The sequence below is a fragment of the Thunnus maccoyii genome, chromosome 2 (genome assembly GCF_910596095.1).
Source record: "Thunnus maccoyii chromosome 2, fThuMac1.1, whole genome shotgun sequence".
In the NCBI taxonomy this organism is placed as follows: Eukaryota; Metazoa; Chordata; class Actinopteri; order Scombriformes; family Scombridae; genus Thunnus; species Thunnus maccoyii.
This window is the reverse complement of record NC_056534.1, coordinates 3,450,308-3,474,759: the sequence shown is the minus strand read 5'-3', so window position 1 is coordinate 3,474,759 and position 24,452 is coordinate 3,450,308. Positions and strand designations below refer to the sequence as shown.

The 24,452-nt window shown below is 39.4% G+C and overlaps 1 protein-coding gene across 3 annotated transcripts in view; it reads right to left on the bottom strand.

Moving 5' to 3' along the window:
• The window catches only part of LOC121906052 (E3 ubiquitin-protein ligase pellino homolog 1-like), a 30,322-nt gene that overhangs the window by 5,029 nt on the left and 841 nt on the right, over positions 1-24,452 (bottom strand). The window contains exons 1-4 of one of the 3 annotated variants that reach the window (XM_042424740.1): positions 21,053-21,075; positions 7,323-7,506; positions 1,573-1,702; positions 1,366-1,467 (exon numbers count right to left, since the gene is read on the bottom strand). In XM_042424740.1, coding sequence (XP_042280674.1) covers positions 1,366-1,467; positions 1,573-1,702; positions 7,323-7,408 — 318 coding nt within the window. In that variant the 5' untranslated portion in view covers positions 7,409-7,506; positions 21,053-21,075. Of the gene's footprint in view, positions 1-1,365; positions 1,468-1,572; positions 1,703-7,322; positions 7,507-19,958; positions 20,049-21,052; positions 21,076-24,452 lie in introns of those variants that run through there. The other 2 variants (XM_042424731.1, XM_042424723.1) reach the window with 2 other exon arrangements.

Here is a 24,452-nt window from a genome sequence, read left to right as displayed (position 1 = left end):
CCCCCAACTTCCAACTGACGTGTTAACAGACACAACACAACCGCAATGCAATGGGCTTCAAATGAATTCCCAACACAAACCCAAATAGACCTACCAAATAAGAAATCCTTTATCCAATTATACACTTAACCACTAAACACCCATATTATCTAATTTTAAGACCTTTCTTCCACATCATGCCTTTTCTACATCAAAGAAAACACTCTCTTTATTTGCTCCAAGCATATTAAATAAGTCTTTTATTTCCCCCGTATGGTATGTTACGCTCCCTGTTATCATCCTTTCTATGTTCTTGCATATATGTGATGTTAGAGCTATGGGCCAGGCCAAGGTTGAGTCTTTTCAAGGACTTCTTTCCACACTACTGGAAACTTGCCTTCCTCCTTATTACAAAGCTCAAGTGGTTTTGCCAATGCAAACTCACTCAGATTGGCTGACATTGTGTAGCAGACATTGTCTTTCCCAGGAGACGTTCATCTTTTGTTTACTTGGGGCCCTTCTCAACTCATGAGTGGTGAAAGGTACATCAGAAAAGACGGAGCTGAGGGTGGAGCCTGGTTATATGCAGATGCCCAAGCCGAGGACCAGTTTATGTTGTCCTCCCATGTGTGTGTTTATTGGTTTGTTCAGCCAGTAGATAGGTTTCCCTCATGTCTCACCCTTCTGTTAGGTCTGTTAGTTGTGATAACATCTTGTTTTGTCAAAGGGCCCTACAATAATTCAGTTACCTTCCTTTATTTGTATTTGTTGGATCTTTTTGGGAAAATAAACCCAACTTTGAAATTTAAACTTGTGTTTCCTTGTGCCTTGACTGCTTGGTCCCTGACAGCAGGTGTAAACGCACTCAGAACACACTGCCATCTCAATGGGATTGGATCCGACGGACAACACCCGGAAGCAGTCAGGCTCGCATTGCGATCGGCTCTCAGCAGGTGTAAACGCAATCTGTACAGCGTGACCATAAAAATATCATCCCAGGAAGTTGAAAGGTCACCGAGCTCCGCCTCTTCCTGCCAGATAAGCTACAAATAGTAGCAGCTAGAAATCTGCCCTCGCACAAAAGTGAATGACGTCCGTTCTTATGGCAGCAGTTTCCTTGATCTGGGATACGACGTGTTTGTTGACAAGTCCGCCAAGTTCCACCCAGCTAATTTGCATATTAAGATCCAATCACAATGTGGGTACAGCTGAGAAAACGAGGACATATTTTAATACTGGGTGTAAATGCAAAGACTCGTTGATTGGATCCATCCAGATACAATCGCATTAACATGTGTTTTCCCTTATCCAAATAACCAGATACAGACTGCATGTTAACGCCAGGTATAAATGGAGTATCAGGTAGAGCTCATGGCTGCTACACACCTGGAACATGTCGGTGTTGCTGTCGTGTGTGTACTCCACCACCACCGTCTGCGCCCGGGATAGAGTGTATGATATACTGTGCTGCTCCTTGTTGCTTATCGCCTTCAAGAAGACAAACAGAAATTATCTCAGTAGGTTAAAAAAAAAACAATGAAAAGGGTTTCACACACATGACACATCACTTTCACCTGTGTGTTGAGCTCTCACCTTGGCAGCCTGAGGTGTGCAGGAAGTGTGGACAGTGCTGGGTTTCACGCCGTTGGCTTTGGTTCTGCGACACAGAGCGAAACGACTCTTCCGCCTCCCCTTATCGCCGTTGGGCAGAGAGCCGTTACACCTGGATACACAAGACGGAAAGTGTCTTATAAAACAGTCACAAAAGTTCCACACGGGTCATCGGGGCATCAACACAACTGCGGCAGAAATCATTTCAAAGGGAACATAAATTGTTCCACTGTGTTTTAAACTGTGTAGGAGACAATGTCAGTGAATGCAACTGCCTTACATCTAGTTCAATTGCAACTGCCGAGCAGCAGAAAGAAGAGAGAGAATGAAATTATTACCATCTGTGCAGATGCAGAAGATCTATGTAAAATATAAATAAATATAATAATAACTTTATTTACATGGCACCTTTAAAAACAGAGGTTACAAAGTGATTGGACAGACGAAACAAAATCAGGATAGGCCTGTTCAAAAAGCAATAAAACAACAGAAAACCAAGAAAGGCAAGATAAAATTAAGATAAAGTTAAGACAAGAAGACAAAAGATGTAAAGACACAGAAGAGCGAAGACGATTAAAGATAAAAAGACAGTAAAAAAGATAAAAAGACAGTTGTAGGAGCCAAGATATGTTGTTATTTCTGTTTATATATTGACGTGGGCATCACGTATTGCGTCGCTTACGTGGGTGTGGTTTCCTATTATTTTACCTGTTCACTTAGGTGGTGGCTGGAGTTTTGGACAAAGGGAGTCGGTAGAGCTCTGATATTTTCTGTTGACCGTCACCATCGTCTGTTCGTTCATCATTTTATTTTCACAGTCAGATTGCATTTTTTGTATATTTTTTTGTGCAACAGCTGCTTGTCAGACTCTTTCATTTTTGTCTGTTTTTTCAATAAAACATCAGTAAAACGTCATCTGGACTTCGGGATGGTTTTGTATGGACGTGTCACATATAGGAGCCTAGTAAATCTCTTAGTGGCCTTTTTTAAAAAAGTAGTCGCTACAACAGTAAAAAGATAAAAAGATGGTAAAAAGACTATTAAAATGGGTTATAAGGAATCTCCTCAGGTAGGTCATTCCAAAGCCGAGGGGTCCTGATGGCAAAAGCGCGGTCACCTTTAGATAGAAACCTCGACTTTGGAGCAGACATAAGGGCCCCACCTGAGGATCTACGGCCATACACTGGAGCCAGAATCCAGACGTGCTCTAAAAGTGATCAGTAAAATCTTAAAATCAATTCTAAATCCAACAGGGAGCCAACGGAGAGAAGCCAGATTAACAGATTAAAGCAGCGTTCAGTGAACAGGTAGAATATTTTATACACACATAAACATACATAAAAGTGTGTTTTAAGCATGTGTGAGTGTTCTTACGTACAAATCAAATCATATATTTTTAACACACTTTAAAAAAATGAAACCTTTCTGTTTTTAAATGTGATCCATCATCGTCCAGTCCTGGTTTACACTAATGTGGAGTTTCAGTGACGACAGATTGTGACAGTCTGGGGTGCCAGACGGCTTTATTTCAGTTCTGGACACAATAACACAAAAGCAAACAAAAGGTCTGAAACCACAGAGCAGACACAACTCTCCTGACGTCCCTCGACCTCCCTGAACCACAGGCTCTCTCTTGTGTCCACAGTGAATGGCCTTCAGTCAGGAAGTCAGCTGCATTCTTAGCTGTGGTTTATTTTGTCACACGGTTAACTGGATTTAAGCTCCGTTATGCTGCTCAAGAACAAAAAACTGGACTCAATTTCTGTGTGTGTATGTAGGAGGTTTGTGTTCGCGTCCTTCGGGTTCATATTTCCAAATTATAGCTGAACCAAGTCATTAAAAACGTTTCCTGTCACACTGAGAAACAGCTGAATATCAACATCAGCCCACAGTTTTACATTCATCTAGTACTGTAAATACAGACAGTGATGGAAAGTAACTAAGTACATTTACTCAAGTACTGTACTTAAGTATAATTTTAAAGTACTTTACTTGAGTATTTCCATGTGATGCTACTTTCTACATTTCAGAGGGAAATATTGTACTTTCTACTCCACTACATTTATTTGACAGCTTTAGTTACTTTTCAGATGAAGATTTGACACAATGGATAATATAACAAGCTTTTAAAATACAACACATTTTTAAAGATGAAACCAGTGGTTTCCAACCTTTTTGGCTTTTGACGTCTTACAAAAAGCAGTGTGTAGTCGGGGTCACATTTCACATGTCTATGAGTTGTTAACAGCTCCACCAAATAGTGATTTTTCCCTCTAAACTTCTCACATGCTTTCATTTCAATAAATGTTCAAATGATCCAATATTTCAGCAAAATCAAAGATTAGAGAAAAAGTCCAAAAACTGAAAACAGATTTGTGTATCAGAACTTTGTTTTTTCTTCTTTCCTCTCCCATTAATCATCTCACCACCCCTCAGATTTATCTGCTGACCCTTTGGAGGGGCCCGACCCCTAGGTTGGGAACCACTGGACTAAACTAGCTAACTGTATATAAAGTAGTGTAAACTAGCTCCACCTCCAGCAGCTACAACAGTAACATGCTGCTCTAACACTGATAATTCACTATTAATAATCTAATGATGTCATATATAATAATATATCAGTCAGAGGGACCAAACCACTACTTTTACTGCAATACTTTAACTACATCAAGCTCATAATACTTATGTACTTTTACTGCAATACTTTAACTACATCAAGCTCATAATACTTATGTACTTTTACTGCAATACTTTAACTACATCAAGCTCATAATACTTATGTACTTTTACTGTAGTAGGATTTTTCATGCAGGACTTTAACTTGTAATGGAGTATTTTTTCATTGCTGTATTAGTACTTTTACTTAAGTAAAGGATCTGAGTACTTCTTCCACCACTGGAGACAGAAATGGATTTCAGTTTTGATTCTTTACAAGATGTAAATCAGCTTTGGAGCTGCTTTAGGAGGATTTTTATCTCTTTTGATGAGGTTAGATTAGCAGTTTTCCAACTGCTTCCCGTCTTTGTGCTAGGCTACGCTAAAAACTAGAGCTGCAACGATTAGTCGATTGACTGAAAATTTATTTCTAAGGCACCTGTTTTAATAAGCGAAGAACTGTTTTAGGAATTTTTTAAGAAAAAAAAGCCACATTTGCTGGTTTCAGCCTCTCAAATGTGATGATTTGATGCCTTTATGTGTCATAAATGACAGTAAAGTGAATATCTTTGGTTTCTGGGTCGTTGACCAGACCAAACAAGACACTTGATGATGTCACTTTGGGCTTTGAGAAACTACAACGGGAATTTTCTTTGCTATTTTCTGACATTTTTTAAAGAACGATTTTTCAATTCAATCCAATTTTATTTATATAGTGCCAAGTCACAGTAAAAGTCATCTCTGGGCAGTTTTCACATAAAGCAGGTCTAGACTGTACTCAAAACGAATGATTGTTAGTTGCTGCCCTACTAAATACATTGTGGGCCTCTATCCATACTACAGGTAAAAGGGCAAACAAGAGTATTTCCCACATAATGTAGGACAGAAAAGGCTGATGAACAGTTTCAGTCGAGATTGAAAAACAGGATATTGTGGTTACGTGTTTTTACAATTTATCCATCTGAGCCAACAGGAAGCCCGTTAAACACAGCTTTAATTGAACTACATTTATTTTGCAAATCATCATGAAGAACATTATTCTGGTCCTGAAAAGCTGAATGTTGTGGTAGCTGTAATTAAAAGTCAGTTTAGCTGAAGGTTATCTTCAGAGCCAGACCGCTGCCAGCCACGGGTCAAGTAAACATTGGAGTTCAGTTATGAGTCGATCCATTCTTTCACGGGATAATGCAAACTTCCTGTGTTTCAGATAAAGTGACAGCCACCTCCTCTCTTAGACAAACTCAGACCACCCCAACTCTACTGTGGCTCCACTATATGGACACAAAAAAACCCAGACCTCAGTGAGGAAACCTCTGTTTTCTCAAAAACTTTATGGCTCTTGAAAATTAAACCTTATGACCAGTATAAGTGGCAGTTACAGGGTCTCCCAGACAGTTTAATTTCACATGTGGACACAATAATAAAAAAAAAAAAAAGCAAACAAAAGGTCTGAAAACCACAGCAGCCACAACCTCCCTGAACCACAGGCTTTCACTTGTGTCCACAGTCAGCTGCATTCTTTGCTGTGGTGGAGATTCTCGGCACATTTAACTGGATTTAGGCTGCTGTGAAACCAAAAAGCAGCGGATTGAATTTCACACTGTACATAAAAAAATGCTCGAATAAATGGATTTGTTTAATCTAATTTATCTGGACAAACTTGTTCAAATGATCTAAACCAAAAGGATGTGGGCAAAGTTAGAGGAACACAGCTGTAAGACCAACAATAGTATCTAATAGTTGTTGAGATATTTCACAGAAAACCAAAAAATATCAACCTGCTGGTGGCACTGGAGGGAAAAGTCAGAGGATCACCAAATTCTTTAAGATTTGTCCTCTGGAGAACATGAATGTCATAACAATCCTTCTAATAGTTGTCATTGGAGTTACAACTAGACGCTGCTTTATTATTGGCGGTCACTGGTTTAATCTTTAACAATATAAGCTTTTTTTAAAGGATTTGGCTGACAATTCTCTACTTTCTTGAGTATTTCCTCTTTATGCTACTTGATACTTCTACTCTACTACATTTATTTGACAGCTTTAGTCACTGGATACCTTTTTCCAGATTAAAATTTGACATTAAAGGATCAGTCTGGTGATTTTCTGTATTTTTCTTATGTCAACAAATCTCATGTTTGGATCCAAACCAACAATGAACTGATCTACTAACAAGTATTATGTGTATCCGAAGCCCAATATGTCTGTATGTTCCTCTGTGCCGTAGACCTCCATTGTTGTCCAAAAACTATTAAAAACACGTCAATGAGCCACATCACTGCACTGGATGACATGTTCCTTCATCCCTAAAGACGGTGGTTACCATGACTTGTTTAGAAACTGCTCCGAAGAGTAAACATAGCGATAAGTTATTTGAGAAATTTGACATGTAGCACAACAAGCTAGTAAAGCTGTTTTTACTCTTTGGAGCCGATAAGATAGTAACCCTCAGGAGTGCAGCATGGTTTACAGAGCTTTACTAGCTTTTGGTATTACATATCACAACATCTTGACATTTTACTGGAGTGATTTGAGAAATTTATAGTGTAGTACAAAGTCAAGAGGTTGTGACATGTAGCAGCTAGTGAAGCTGTAAACAGAACAGTGTTTCCATGTTCACTATTTGTACTCTTTGGAGCCATTTCTAAACAAGTTATGGTAACCACCGTCTTTAGGGATGAAGGAACATGTGACCCAGTGCAGCAGTGTGGCTTATTAACGTGTTTTTAATAGTTTTTGGACAACGAAGGAGGTTTACAGCACAGAGGAGTAAGATTTATCAGGCTTTGGATACACACACACATACACACACAATACCTGTTAGTAGATCAGTTCATTGTTGGTTTGGATCCAAACATGAGATTTGTTGCCAATAAGAAAAATATAGAAAATCTCCAGACTGATTAATGGACTAATGGAAACAAGTATCCAGTAACTAAAGCTGTCAAATAAATGTAGTGGAGTAGAAGTATCAAGTAGCATAAAGAGGAAAGACTCAAGTAAAGTACCACAAAGCGTATTTAAGTAAATGTACTTATTCCATCACTGCCTTTGACTCAGATGAGTGAGTATCTTACCCCAGCACAATGAGCTCTCCATACTTGACTGGTCCTTTGGTGGAAGCAGTGGAGGTGGAGATGTTTTCCTGACCAGGCGAAAACATCTGTGCAGCCTTCAGAGGGAAGAACGCCGAGGACTGAAGTTCCTCCGTCGTCCTCAGAGAGTCTCCATCGGTGCAGGAAAACAACAACAACACATCACCTGCAGACAGAAAAGAAAGTCAGAAAGTTTAATAACTGGACACAAGCACTTTGTGATGATTCAAGCAGGTGAAACTACGATGACTTCATGTTTTTCACGCTGTCAGAGAAGGCGTCACTTTGGATATTTCACCTAAAAATTTAAAAAACTCTCTTTAGACAGTCATACAAACACAGGCACACAAAGGCTTCAACACAACACTATTCATTACTACAATACACCCACACTTGTCTTTGTGCTGGGAGCTGGGAGCAACAGTGGCAGACAAAGTATGTATTCAGTCCAGCACACTGAGTGGGGTTGTTAGGTGTAAAACAGGGCCATTTGCGTCCGTGACGGGGGTGACTCACTTAGCAGCACACTGGAACTGATGTTATAATCCTTTGTACCACGAAAAAAAAAAAACAAGCTGAGCATTCATTCAGAAGCCCAGTTCTGATGTACTGACACAGAAACTGGGGATCGAAGAGGAGCCAACATCGTCGTCAATCTACAAGTTACACAACTCTGCTGGTTATTGTGACAAATTCTGCGCTGTAACTAAAAATGAGTAAAAAAACAGAGACATGTAATTATTAGGGGTGTGCTTGAATACAAATACGTTATTCGGCAAAGCACAAATAGTGGGGTTTTACGAATATTTGTTTCATACAAATTATTTGTTTTCAGGGGGAAAACAAACAAAAAAACATGTCAAATACCAGCGCGCAGGTCGGTTGCATCGCTATCTCAGTGTCTCTCCTCTGCTACACTGTTACGTCTGTCAGCAGGTCTCAATGAGGGGAGTCACATCCACCTGCTACATGACGCACATTTCCTAATTTGGACATCACTCCCGGAGTTGGGGGTGTTCCCCAGAGATAAAGCTGAACTACTGACACACGCTTCATGAAGACTTATTGTAAGACTTTAATTTTCTAAAATTAAAAGCCTAATAAAAACAAAAACAGGATTTTTAAGCCTCTTTCCACCTTTATTCAAATACAAATACAAATAATTTTGCTGCCTCAACAAATACAGATACAAATACAAATACTGGGCTCTCTGCACATCCCTAGTAATTATCATATATTCTGGTCTTCCCGAGTCCTGTCTTGTTAAAGGATCATTAAGTTGTGCAAAAAAGGACTCCAGGTAGAAATATAGACCACCTTCTAAACGCTGATGAGTCGAATCATCAGTCGAGAAGCCTGTAAACTTTTACAGTCTTGTCTTAAAATGACCTTATTGTGATGGAAACAGAGAGGGATGATCCGACTCTGACGCTCTCAGCTCCGGTGTTGAACGTTAGCGAAATTGGCTAAACTACCTTTGAACCAGACGCCGGTGCAACCTCCTCTCCCGTCCAGTGAGATCGACTCTTCAGCTGACAGCGCCGTTTGCAGCCAATCAGGAGAGAAGCTTGGATTTTATAACCAAACTAATACCAGGAAGACAGTTTTTTTATTCCTCAGACTGTGTGGAAATCTGATGTTTCCACATTACTGATGATGAACAGCGAGCATTTGAAAAGACATTTATAAACACGGCTAAGGTCACTGGTGAAAAGATGTTTTTTCACTGACTATTTGAAGATGACGTTGATTGAACCTTCACATTTAGACCATGTTTCACTGGGATTTGCAATACTGGCTTTCAACTGAGAAATTTTGATGTGGTTTAGCTAAGGAGGGCTCCCACACCAGGTCTCAAACCCCCGGTCTCCCAGACCAAGGACGACTGCGCTGACCACTCAGCCAAAGCTCAGCTCCAGCAGACACACAGACCTGCAGCTCTTTAAACACCTGTAACACAGAGACAGCGATGTAACCACTACTACACTACAACTTTTATTTCTTCCCGAAGACGAATCGTACAAAACATTTGTATGAAATAAATATTTACTACTACTACTACTATACAGTTCCATATATATGACATTTTATATGAAACATTAAATGCTTTAAGATTACGTCTTGACCACACTTCACCTTCAAGTGCAATATGACTTTGGAGAAATACCTTCACACTAATCAATATCGTCTCTCTTTCAAGCTACAACTGAACAAATTATCAAAATTATTGATGAGTATTATTGAATATTTATAAGAACGAAAAATATGAAGAAGAAGCATGAAACACAAGCATATAATGAATTAAAATAGTTACAAAGTTAATGGTAAGCCAGGTAAGAAATTAAGGGCTTTTTTGCCCTCATGAACTTTATTTCAGGGGCATTTTGGATCATTTCCAAAACTGTCTCTCTATTCAACCTTAACTCTACTGTTAAATGGTGCAATCAGTTTAAAACAGTCCTGTTTACTCTCGGTTTTAAAATGCATCTTGGGCGATTAGATTACAAGTGGACAGTGCTGAATACAAGTGTAAACGACCACCAAGATATATTATGATCTGATCACTCAAACCACTTTACTGAGGTAGTCTGGGACACATTTGACCACATATCTTCTGTCTGCGACAAGGACGTAACAGGAAAGTACATCATCAACGCAGGACGTGGTGGTTGTTTTGGTGACAACATGCCAACGCCAAATGACTGTCCTGCCAATCTCATCAGTTGGAACAGCCTGTACATATATTAGTTCTTGAAACATTTTTATTTTCTTGGCTAACCTGCGTGAAACAAATCTGGTCCTTGTCTGGTGACAGACTGACATAATTGTGCGCACGCCCCTTTATTATAATCTCTACAACAGCTGAGAAGCAACACTGAGTTTTCTTTGGTGTACAAAATGAATGAATGATCTTTATTGTCATTATACTCAGATACAATGAGATTTCGTATGGTTTCCCCCAATATGGATAAAACAAAACAAACATATCCTGGCTACCATTGATGAGATGACAAAGACCAACGATGAGATGACCCCCCCCAAGCTGTACAGCAGAAAATTGATGCATATTTAGATGTTCCACTGATCCTGACCAGTACACACCAAACCGCAGAAACCTTGGATGGAAATTTGGAAAGAACCACTTCTACCGAATGATAAAAGACTGCAACAAAGATGCAAGGCGATGGAAAGCTCTTCGGTGGATCGAGTCTGGGGAGACGTGGCATGATGCGCTGTTTACGGATGAAACCACAGTAGCTCTGAAGCTCTATGCCAGGTTTAGTTTCTACAGAAAGGACCACTTTGTTGCCAAACCACGGCCCAAACATCCCTTAAAGTTCCATGTCTGGGGAATGATTTCACGACATGGTGCAGGTCCTTTGGTCATCTTTGAGGGAATCATGGACAGACAATATTTTACACTATCATTAAAAGAAGTTTCAGCACCATACACCAGGCGGATCATCGCTTCTTCCAGGACAATGATCCAAACCGCTACTGCAGGCTTGCATAACCTCGGAGGGAAATCAACTGGGTGAAAACTCCACCAGAGTCACCAGATTTGAAACCTATCAAGCTCGTTTGGCACTCGATGAAAGACTTCATCCGAAAGGAGGCTAAGCCAGGCACAAAACACAGGAGCTTGTCCAAGCCAGAGAGGTCTGACGAGACGAGACTGACCCAAGATTTCCGCAACAGAATTATTACAGGCTTAACAAAAGTACAGAGACTGGTTGTGCAGAACAAAGGAGGGTAATTCACACACACATTTACGCCTCTTCTAAATAACAGTGTGCCATTGTTTTAATTGTTTCTGGTTTCATCTGGTATAAAACAAACATAATACTTCTTAAAAACCATCTCCTTGTGTTTTTTTTCCCGCAAAAACAACACTCATCCTGGCAAATATATTATAAGATCATGAGAGGCTAATGATGAACAAAATGACTTGTTTGTCTTTTCTTATACGTTAAAATGAACAACTGTCGTTACATCTGTTGTGTTAGGGGTCAAAATTGACTGCATATACTTTCCTATAAAAAAAAGGAGAAAAGTCAATTTAATTTCCAAAAACAAAACTTTACTTTGGTCAATCACACAACAAGACTTATGAACAGCGTCACCACCCGCCACCCCAAAGTAGTCAACCTAGAAGAAAATCACCCGCAAAAGCATTGTGAACAAGCTGCGGATTCAAATACGTCATCAGCGGAGTCTTACGATTGGTTCTTCCGGAAGACGAACATAACCCTTTACATGTTTGTCCCTGCAATGTTACTGTTGGTAACGTTACTGTTAGTAGCTAACGCGGCTGCCTCACAACCTCACGACGCTCATAAAGGAGGAAGTAGGGGGGTTGTGCAGGAACAGAAGCCTGGTTGACCCAGACATTTCCAAGTCACACCTTCAATACCGAGAAAAATCTGGACATGCTTTGGAAAATACATTAAGTCTCTAACTGTTTATTTCACAAGGGCATTTAAAAGCCCCCGTTATCCCAAACCCAAGGGCAATTTTACAGTTTTTAGAGGCATTTTGCCTCCAACCCTGATGGTAAGGCTGCGACTAACTAATTATTAGGCTAGGTCACGTCTTTAAATTCCTCGTTTTTTTCCCGAACACCAGTCCAAAACCCAACTATATTTGTATTATTATCTTATAAAAGCAGAAACTCCTCACATTAATGGAGCTGAAACCAAAGAATATTTGGATTTTTTTGCCTGAAAAGTGACTTAAACAATGAATCGATGATCAAAATAGTTGCCGACTGACTAATTTTTACAGCTCCAGTTAATGGAAAAATAACTAATCATGTTTATCTTGTTTGTTTAATAGCAGAAAAGTTGAAGTTAGTAGATCCATGTTATTTACATCAATGACCCCAATGAGAGAGTTATTTTTAAGATGATCCATCTGTTCCTCCAAAACCTCCTGTGGCTGAAACCCACCATGAATCAGCTAAAACACACTTTTTTCAATTCAATAATACTTCAGTGTTGTTCTTACCACCTCCGCTAACCAATTTCCTGAGGGAAACCCTGCTGTGTTGACCAGGAAATCTGATGGGTTCAGTGGCTGAAAGACATTTATAGTTCGCCGCATCGTGAGGAGAGAAGCCCCCCTGAACCGGCCCCAACGCTCCATCATGACCAGAGCTTATTTCACTGGCCATGAATACAGCCAGTGAAATGAAGGGGGACAGAGATCCATTCACTGCCTGTAACGGGACACCAGATAAGGAGGACAACTTCTAAAGTGACTTCACTCCTCCAAAACAACCGTCCTTTTGTGAGTCTTTCCTCTCGTGACGGAGACGCAGCGAGGTGAATCACACGTCGCTCTGTTCACACCGCGGCTCAAACTGATTTCATCCTTCGCTTGTGACTCAGATCTCATGGTGTCTAATCAGCCTGAACAACACAAAACTGCTGGAGTCACTGCTCTTCACACAACCGAGTTTCAACTACAGTTTGTCAGCATTTCCATTTAAGTTTTTGACATCATTTACTGGAAGCGTCTTTGCTTTATTTGTCTATTTGCGTTGTCATATTTTACTTTTCTTTCAGTATAAACTGTGAAAATAAAAGCTGACTGCAGCTTACTAGGCCTTGACAGATGTCTGCACTTTACTGAGTGTTTTCCTGCTCTGAAATGTTTCCTCTTTCATTCAGAACATTTAATGCAGAGAAAATAACATAATAATTCAGCAGTGAATGTGCTGAGAGACAACAGTCAGTCTGACCTCAGCTTTATGTGACGACGTCTTCAACCTACAATCAAACTGCCATTTGATATCTACACGCATGCATTAATTCTTTCCTTTTGAGTGCAGTTTTCTAAGGACAGTGTGATAGTTAACCTGACAGATGGTGAACGGTGGTAAATTTCAGCTTCTGAATTATTTATCCAGGGAGGCAGCGAACAACCAGGCTCACCAACATCACCTAGTCTGATCTGGGACAACACGACCGTCAGTTTCACTTCACGATGGATAACTTCCTTCATGGAGGACTTTGGCACAATAAAATGACATTTTGGGACCATTTTTTTAAGCTGTTTGTTTTGAGTTATTCATCACATTAATAGATATTACAACAGGGTTCAAAATTAACTTTTTTGTCCATTGGCCAAATGGATAGTTAATGTTAATGTTTTACCAGCCACTCAATAGATTACCATTGTTTTTTGGCTGGTGAGTGAAGCAAATCTACCAGCCACTTGCATATTTTACCAGCATTTGGATGGTGACTGGTGCTAGTTTTGTGCCCTATATTACAACACTGGGCCAGAGAAGCCCAATTTATAGTTTACACATCTGCATTTAACATGAGAGTTTGCACCGACCACTTGTGTGCAGCCTCATATTTCAAGGACTGATGCAGACCATGCTATCAGGAGTCAAACCTGGTGCACCTACCGGAGGTCACCCACATTTACAATTCGATTGACATCTGTTGGTACACATCTGAAATTCCTATTAGTGCAATACAGTTAGTAAGTCAACTAATTTCTTGTATATTTTGTTCGGGGATTCAAAGGTCTGGTGTTACACTCACTAACGGCTGATAGAAAGACAAAACAAAACAAAATAATCTCCCTATAGAGCTGTGAAGTGGAAGCTGTGTTTTTGCCCATTCTGTATTCCCATTTTAACTTTTTCCTTTTTATTATATCTCTAATATAATTTAACATAGAAACTCAGGACTCTCCTGGATAATGTAACAATCCTAAAGCTTTATATTAGGACCACCAGTTTCAATTATTTCAACTTTGTTTCTGAGAAATCATGTTTTGTCTGTGATTTTGGCGGACAGCTAAGAATACTACAACACCCATGAGCCTCGCCCGCTGTTGCTATGGAGAAGAAGTGCGAATCAGAGCGTAATGAAATCAAAATGCTTCGTTGTTGAAGTTGTAAACAAAATGTGGCGCCATAGTTGCTGAATTCACTCATACTTGACCCAGAAATTAAAACTGAACCGACTCATGCTACAGATTCGTAGATATTTTATGTATTTATTCTTTTTTAATCATTCATTTTTTTATTGAAAGTTTAAGAATTCAACATGTGAAATCAATGAACACAACTGTTTTCTTTGAAACACAACAAAATTTAAGCCCCCAAACTCCCCAATCCCTTCCCAACCACCAACAGCTATATGTTCTTTAGTTACACATTTTGTTTTAAGATCCCGTACGTTCTTTATCAATGTTGTCCACAAATGTACTGCCCTTGGTTGTGAGTTATTGATTCTTGCTGAAGATAGTAGCAGGCATGAAATGTCCAGAAAATATCGAATCAAGTGAACAACTGAAATGTCATGTGGAGGTTTCCACTGCTAAATTAAAATCTTCTTGGCGATTGCTTTATCGCTAACAGGAAGAGTGAGGGACAGTACACTGGAAATTGCCACAGAGGATTTGAACCACGATGAGGAAGTGACTACACATCTGACAAAATTGGACTGTTATGTTTTTGAAAGAGGAAAAGGATCACCAGCATGAGGCGTACATGGAGTTTGACTGGATCACAAGAGAAAATAGCGTTTCGCTGGTGGATTACATTGTCGAATGTGAACGTCAGTACAACAGAATAGGTAAGTTCAAAATGGAGTTTCCAGATGTTGTGTTAGCTTTCAAGCTACTAAATACTGCTGGACTTAATGTTAAAAGACAAACAGTTGGTGCTTACCACTTGTCCAAGCCTCTGCAAGTGAACAGCAAACGAGACAGTAGGTCAAGGTTGCAAATTCAAAATGCAAATTCAAAGGGCACGAATCCACTCGGCAGATACAAGAGAACAAGATGTGCAGTTTGCCAAAGAAGATATCACTGGGCAAAGGACTGTCCACACAAAAATGAACATGCAAAACAGACAGAAGATGAGAGACTGACAGATGTTGTTGAAGCCTTCAGTTCTCACTGATAAGCTGCCAGCTCTAGAAGGCACTAGCAGGAGTACTTGGATAGTCCAGCACATCACAGCATTACATGCTACAAGGAGAGCATTTACAAAAGCCAAATGCTCTGAGAAGATCCAAAGAGCCCTTCGTAAACAACTGCGGCCCATTTATGACTGATATGAAACAAGGGACAAAGTCTACCACAAACAGGTGGATTGTACGGAGTGGAAAGGTCCAGGTGTGGTCATCAGCCAAAATAGTGCAATGATATTTGTTGGCATGGGGGCACCTATGTACACTACTACACCAGCAGTGTTCTACTGGCTGGATGACTCCTGCAGTGATGGGAGTCCTTGCTTGTCACGTGGATGACTTCATCTGGGGTGGTTCAGAGACGTTCTCTACAACAGTCATCCCTGAAAGCTAGCAAATAAATATACAAGTAAATATTGTGGGTAGAGTAAACCCGACACAATGTGTGACATATCCATCCTACAAAGCATATTACTGTTCAGACCCTTCACTGTGCAAACGAAGTTATCAGAAAACTGAAATCAGAAGAGGTGACCTTCAGGTTTCAGTACTTGGGGAAAGACAGCTCCCTGAAACTGGTGGCGTTCAGTGATTCCTCTCTTTGGGGAACCTTCCAGACGGAGGTACTCAAGTTGGACACCTGATCATGCTGATGGGAGAGATGGAAGATTCCCACCTAAACGCTGGTAGTCAAAGAGGATCAGAAGAGTTGTCTGAAGTATTTCAGCAGGAGAGACTTTGGTGACTTTGGTGATTGCACATTGGGTGGACATGACAGCATCAAGCAAAGAGTGATTGTCTGTTATACACCCAATCAGTCACGGAGAGGAGACTCCACCTCGATGTCAAGGAGCTCATCCACTCTGGGATCATCCAGCAGATCAACCACCAAGGAACAGCTTGCCGACTGCTTGGCAAAGAACATCTGCACTCGTTCTGCTGAAGGCTCTCGGCGAAGGTGTACGGCGACCTAAAGGCTCAACAGACTAAACAACAAAGACTTTTCTACCATCAAACTCCAACCTCCATATCATGACGTATTTCCGAGTGAAACAGGACAGACAGGCGGGACATAACATTGGGAGGAATTTGATTTGAATGTTGGAAAGTTGGTGTGTCACAATGAATCTGAGCTCTGTGCTGCTAAAAGTTTCATTGATGGGTGGATGTCATGATATTATTGGTTGAAATTGGTTGATTCAAGCCTACATAAGCACACATCATATTTAGTTTTACAGGAAGAAAACATGATTGGATTTTGATATAAAAATACAAAGAAATTGATTGTTTTGTAATTTTGGGGGGCATATATTGTTAAATAGGTGCACAATATGACCAGGGATGTGATCTAAAATGGTTTAAAAGGCAAGTTTCAGTAAAGTTTTAATATGTACAGTTGTCGTAGTGGTTATTGAGCCAACAAAGATAAATTATCAGCCTACGTCAATACAGTACGCTGTGAAGATCAGTGCAGTGTTTTCAGTCTGCTGAGTGACTTTTTTATAGAGCTGCAGACGTCAATCAACTATTTTGACAATTGAATGTCAAATATTTGATGGTTCCAACTGTTTTCATATTTGAGATTTAACTGAACATGTTAATATTTTAGACTGTGAATGCCATTTTTCCACTATTTTTTTAACATTTTACAGTCTGAACAATAGATTGACTAATTGTGTATTTGGCAGATTGATTGATAATGAAAGTAATCGTTAGTTTGCAGCCTTACTTTTTCCACAGAAGACTTTATGTCTTGTCGTGGCAGAAAAAGCACAGGTGTAACCAATAACATGAACATTTAGTTGTGTCAGTACGCCAACATGTGCACTACAAGGGCCCTGGAGCTGATAACCTCAATGGATTGCAGACGTAATTGATATTATTGATTACACCTGTGTTTGGAAAGTCCATTGTGAAAGAGGTATAGTGATCATTAATGTGTCTAGGTGAACATGCTAATGATTTATCAGTGTATAAATCACATGTGTTCGGTGTCTTTTTTGGCTGGACAGCAGGGACCAACCCTATAAACATGAACATCCATGACTGACTGAGTGATGAAGGTGATTGGTCAATTGTTGCCGATTCATATATCTGTCATTTCAAATTAAAAGCCCTCCAGTGTTTCATATATGGTCCAGCTATATTCTAGGTTTTGACCCGGTCTTGTTTAACTCCAGTCCTGATTGACAGACTCTGAGGAGGGTTATGCCAGACGGGTGTGTTTTCAGCTCTGAAGAGGAAATACCCCCCCGGCCCACACACACACACACACACACACACACACACACACACACACACACACACAACTAACCCAGTTCACCATGGCAACAGACAGCGATAAAGAGTCTGTGGCTGCAAAGTGTCAGTGAGCAAACTGTCAAACACATCAAACTGCCTCGATAAGACAGGAAGGGTGTACGAGAGAGAGTGTGTGTTGTATTTAAACTAAATTTCATCCAGGAAATTTAAGTGTATCTGATAATTAAAGAATAAGTTTACAGATTTTCAAGTGTGATCTGAAGCTTATGTGAAGCTTCAGCAGTCTGAGTCATATCGAGTAAAACTAGTTTGCTCCTTTTTTTTTTTTTTTTTTGGTTTACTGTGGTTGACGCTGTAGCAGCTGGCAGCCAGGAGAGACGCACCGCTGTGCACAGACTTGTTTTTATAGATTTCTACTTGATTTGACTCATTTGAACGGCTGAAACTTCAGCGCTAGATAAACTTTTAAATACTTTTTTTTTTTTACACAGAGGTAGGACTGTAGACTTCACACACTGTCCTGCTCAGAAATACTCATTAGAGCAAGAAATCTGGATTCATCCACCGCTGAAAATAGTCCCCAACAAATACACTAATTTCCTCCTTTTTTTAGTAAAGTTAACTAAAAACTACAGTGCCCAGCTGATTGCCTTGAACATCATCTTGACATTTTATGTGACTTTGCATATATTTGTCATGTTGTGACGTAGATCCAAATCTGAATATTTCCTTATTAATATGATGATAATGATTTCAACTATAATTTGACTGACAGCCTGAACGGCGACCATCCAGACTAAACTTCGTCCAGGTTTTAGGGTCAACATTTGCGTGCGGAGGGAGGGGAGGGAGGGGGTGGTTGACACATCTGAAAGCTTTTAATATGAGTGGACAGTTGGACAATAAAGGGCCAAATTTCAAGTCTTAAATGGGGAACAAAAGCAGCGTCTGCAGGGACAGATGCTCCGGCAGGATGGTGCATGCTAATCAGTTTGTGTGGCCGGAACAAAAGGAGGGCAGCTGGGCTTCACAGAGCCGGACAGACCGGCCTGTCAACCACCACTGCTGGAGCCCTGCTTAGGATAATATATACTACACATTAATACTCACTGTCCCTGCTGTAATATTTATCATCTCTCTATGGTTGGCATATAAAGTAAAGTAAGCTAAGAATTCAGTACCAAACACACTTTAAGATGCTATACAGATGTTACAGTGTAGGAATCTAAAGTGACACAAAGAAAAACATTCATTTAAGCATTAAAGATAATAATCTTGTCATTATTAATTATTCAAGCAAATATTTCATTGTTCCGTCTTCTCAAATATGTGGATTTGCTGCTTTTCTTTGTCTTAAATGACAGTTGAACTGATTATCTTTAGGTTTTGAACTGTTGGTTGAACAAAACAAGACATTTAAAGATGTAACTTTTGACATTTTCTAGTCAAAATAACTACTTGAATGATTGATAATGAAAATAACCATTAGTTCCAGTTTTAAACTCACAATAAAGAATCTCAGATAAGTTGTGGCTTTAATTATTTACTTAAAATATTTTGTATTCTGGGATTGACAATTTTTCCAGTGTGTCAAAACAACAGTCAGGTGTCCATATGAACAGTGAAGGAGGTTTTCCTCGCTGTAATCATTCCTCCTGTTCATACTGGATGTTAAAAGATCCTTCAAATGTGTTTTCAATGGAAGTGATGGAGGCCAAAATCCACAGTGTGTCCACACAGTCATTTAAAAGTCTCTGTGAAGCTTATATGAGGCTTCAGCAGTCTGAGTTAATCATATCAAGTGGATATCTGACACATTTACAGTCTTTTTAGCATCAAATTCCCTCTTTGTGTTTCCTCGGACAGTGTTTCCCTGTTGAGCTGCGGTGCAAGTATAGTAACAAAAAGAGGAACTTTGGCACTAAAAAGACTGTAACGTTGAAAGATATCTACTTGATTTGACTCATTTGGACGCTGAAGCTTCATATTAGCTTCAGATTAACTTTTAAATACATTTTTTTTGTACAGAAGGAGGACTGTGGATTTCCATTGTAAGGTCATTATGAAGGGATCTTCTAATGGTCAGTATGAACAGGAGGAATGATTACAGCAAGAAAAACATGTTCACATGTTCATTTGGGCTCCTGACTGTTGTTTTAAGACACACTTGAAAAACCTGTCCTTTAACAAAATGTATGTTTGAAGTGAAAGAACAGGAGGAAGTGTTGGTTAAGCTAATGTAACGTTAATGCAATAGTTAGCATTGTATGAATTTGATGAATAACGAACTAAAAAAAAGCAGCTATTCGTTTTCTAACTAGCTTGATATGCAGCATTCATGCAGTCAGTTGTAACTTAGCTACATTTTAATGTTCGTTATGAGAATGAGGAGAAACTACTTTTTAAACGACAAACTTACCAAAGTTACCGGTTGTCCAAACGCAGCAATTCGTTCCAGTTACCGGCGGTGTAAACGGCTTCCAAGTAGAAAAAATACGTAAGCTAGTTCGACGTTAACCGATTGTTTCTACCGGTAAATGACTAACTAAACCAGGACTGTGACACTAGGATTTCCTTTCGTCTCCGTACTGAAGTTAACTCTCTGCATCCTGAACGAGTCTTCGTGTAAGCACAGTTGATTTCCTAGGATGGCGACGGACCGACCCACCCTCCTCTGTCTCTGATTGGCTAGTACTCGTTCCCTTCGGTGGTTGATTGGTTAGGGTTGGGGTAAGAATAGCAAAGTGAGCCAATCACAGGTAGAGTAGTTTCCATCCTGGGAAACTCGTGCTGCATTCATATGCTCCTCGGATGGGATTGTCCCAAATCCCGAGTTGGAAAATCGTTCTTCGGGCTTCGGTGTGTTCATGAGCTCTTAAGTCGTAATGTGGAAACATCACGGACGCTACAAAGAACATGTGTTGTGTTTTGTCCCAGATTGTTGCTGCACCAGTACATTCCTTAAATCCATTAAAATATTGTTTTACCTGACTTGTTATAAAGGTTAATGAAATATGAAATATGTGAAACAGTATAAAGTTTCTTGCCATCAACCAAACATTTACTTTCGCCCGCCAGGTTTCTGCGTGTATGACGTCAACTTTCGGTAAGTTGTGTACCAACATTTTCGCTGACTTTCCGAGTTGCCATTCTGACTTGAGGGGGCGTTCAGGTTCATTTTCCCAGCCGGAAACTCACTTTTCTGATTATTACTTGAATGCTACATCGTTTCTTGTAAACTGTACCTACTTCCGGTGCGTATTTCAAAATGAAACACTTCACTACTTGGGTTTCAAAGGTGATGCGGAGCTGCAACAAGCAGAGGTGCAAAGAATTTTCATAAATATCATAGACTTCTATAAATATATCCCAGCAGACAGAGAGAGCAGGTCATCAAAGTTGTTTTCATGAGTAAATTATGTTATGACTCGAGCTGTCTGCTAAACAAATTATTATCTGGACTTTAACCTTAGTCTACGGATTGCCACCATTATGTATAACACGATAACGTACACTCACTGACTGCTTCATTAGGAACACTTGTGCAGCAATCCAATACAACAGCTCTGCCAGAAATTCTACTTTTAAGAAGCTTCTACATTTTCAGTGTTTGTTTTTGTTTTTTAGACTTTTCAGAATAATGTGTTCCAGTACACCACCACCACCACCACCCACTATGACCTCAATAATAAACTAAATATAATATCTAATATAATTACATGACCATAGATATTGACATCTTTTCATGCAGTTTTTTTTGTTCAGTGAGCACACAGGTTTAATTTTATGAGACAAATAAAGGACAAAGATCAGAACTTGTTTTTCACTTTGGAGAATTGATTGACTCTCTCTCTCTCTCTCTCTCTCTCTCTCTCTCTCTCTCTCCCTCTCTGTCACACACACACACACACACACACACACACACACACACACACACACACAGAGAGAGAGAGAGAGAGTTATGTTTCCATTACTTCAGAGGACATTACATTACCTAACCTTAACATGTCCCCAAACTAACCTTAATATAACCATAAACTAACCCTAACTTGAAACCAAGTCTTCACCCTGAAATTAATGATTTATGTTAAAGGAGGCGAGGCACAACATGACATGTTGACATATGTAAACCTGGAATACCTGGCACACACACACACACACTGTATCATATATAAATAAAACTCGCCTTGCCTTCATACACCAGTTATAAGCCCTCAGCTGTGTTTGGTATCAGTAGGTAAATGTTGGTGTGGTTTTTTGCCGGCAGATATGTGAGTCAGTTGTCGATAAATAGATTTTCTGCTCAGCTTTTTTCCAGAAGTGGTCCGATGATGTTTTTGAAGGATCTATCCCTGCTGAAATAAATTTGGAAGAGTGTAGACAAACAACCAAACAGTCGTTCTTGTTAATGTCCTATAACTCATCTATAAAACATTAGTAAATCATTTATGAATCATTAATGTAACTATAAAACCTTTATAAAGTGATACTACTTTGGATTTTTATTGACAGAGGACACATTTGTTTGATATGTAATTTAATATCTTATTGTTCCTTCTATGGCACAATATGGTTCATGATAGACTGTTTTGTTCTTTCTCTTTGTGCAGCTGTGTATTTGGTGTCGGCCGGACAAAACATGATATTAAACATATAAATCATAAAGAAATAAAAACACAGTCCGCCTCTTTAGCTTTCAAAAATGCTTCTTTGTGCTGAGACATGAGATTTGTAAACTAAAGTAAACTCAGAGCAACTGTCTTTAGTTAGAATTTAAATGAAACAAAGAAAAATTTGAATATTGTTACCAAACGCATGACACTGTGCAAACATGCAGAACAGGACTAACCAGCCTGCAGTCCTGCAGCTTGACTCATCAATCCTTCATGCTCACCACTCACTCACCTTTTAACACAGTGTTCATCTGATCTGAGTGCATTTTAACAGTTAAAATCTACTTTTTTCATAGAAAATGTTTCCTCTTTATTCTTCAGTCTTTCACTTAAAGGTTGAGCAACTTCCCTTTTTCTTGTTTTCCTTTGTGTTTTTCTGCTTTTTCACCTTCTATTAACACGTTTAACTAACAGCTGCTGCTTTAGACAGATGGATGTAATGATGATGTGTTCTGTTGTTTTCTACTCTCAGATGTTACAGATGTGAAGTTGGCAGAGTGTGAGGCCATCTAGTGTTGGGAAAGTTGTGCAATCACAAGAACATACATGTATTTAGAGAGTTTATTCCAAAAGAGGAGACAAATATGTTAGAAAAAAGTGCATAAAAGAGATGTAAAATGATTTTACTGCTTCCAAAAGTGTTGGAAAAGGGACCTAAAGAGCCTGCTTAGGGCCCCTGTGGCCACCAGAGGGCCCTCAAGAGTGCTTGAAATGTTTTTTGTTGTTGTTGTTGTTGTTTTTGTGATATATTAAAAGCCAGGAAACAGACAAAAATGTCTGAATTTGGAACCTTTTGTACGTAGTTTGCATAAATAATTATTCAGCTTCATATTTTATTCTTGATCCATTATTGTTATCTTGTTACAGGTTCCTCTGTTCATGAAGTCTTTATCTAATTCAACTTCTATTGTCTGTTTTTCACTTTTTTTTTTTATATAAGAAAGAAACATTACTGTTTATCTAAGTTTTAGATTTTAATTGTAGTCGCTTGTTGTTCTGCACATTTCTATGTTGCAATTTTTTTAAATACCAAAAGCCATTAAAGTGGTCGACTTATATACAGCTGGTTTATTTTGTTACCTTTCAGTTCAGTATGCAGCTTAGTACTGCATCACTTTGAATATTAAAGTGTAAATTAACACCAGATCACTCTTGTGAGTTCGTTACCTTTTAAGACTAAAAATCATAGAAAGGTAAAAACATGTCAGGCTGACATTAATGATGATTAATGATGTAAACAACACAACTAATAGAATTGACAGCGTCTGTGTTAGATTTACAGTAGGTGTGTGAATGATCAAGTATTGATAATAATCAATAGTATTGGTGGCACCGAGGCGGTGGGGGGCCCCCACATTAAATTCTGCTTAGGGCTCCATAAAGGTTTGGACCGGCCCTGCGTCAGAATATCAACAGTATGTACGAGTTAAATAACTTTTTAATTGTATTTAAATGTCTTTTTTATGATGAGTTTCTTTTACATTTTGTCTTGAAGCTTGAAGAAAACCACATCGTACTGTCGTAAGGCTGCATTCACAACAAATCAGTGTCAACAAACCGACGTCAGTGTGGCTGAAGGCTGCGGTGGCCAATCACAGCTGGAGATCAGACTGATCAGAGTAGTGAACTCTGCCGTGAGTGAGGACAGAGACGTTACTAGGACGAGGGGAGGACGTTTCTCTTCGCTTGATAAAAGTAAAGTGAGACTTTGCTGTCGACTCATTTTACAAAAGACGAGAGAAAAAGGTCCTCCTGTTTACACCTGCTATTAACACGCGTCTCCACGTGCGTCCTGAGTGACCACTTGTGATCGGATCTCACTTCCCCGCTCTATATGCAAATAAACACGGACATCATTTCTGTTTTCGAAGGCCAAATTCGTTCGTTATTTGTCTGCTGTGTTCAACTTGTTTGATAACAGGATAAATATTCAGGATGTAAATAATAAATATCCCGCGTCGGGAGAGAGAGAGAGAGAGAGAGAGAGAGAGAGAGAGAGAGAGAGAGAGAGAGAGAGAGATGCATCTCTCCATTCAGAGACACTGTACGTATTTAAGCATAAGATACATCAGCATAACTTCATTGATTATTTAAATCTCCGGCACACTGACAGGATCTAATGTTAATGTTAATGTTCTGTGTTCTTCTTCACATCCAACAGATCAGCTGTTAAACACACAGTCCAGGTTCATACAGTGAAACTGTTTGGAGTAAAGCAGCCGTCCTGATAAATCCTCAGT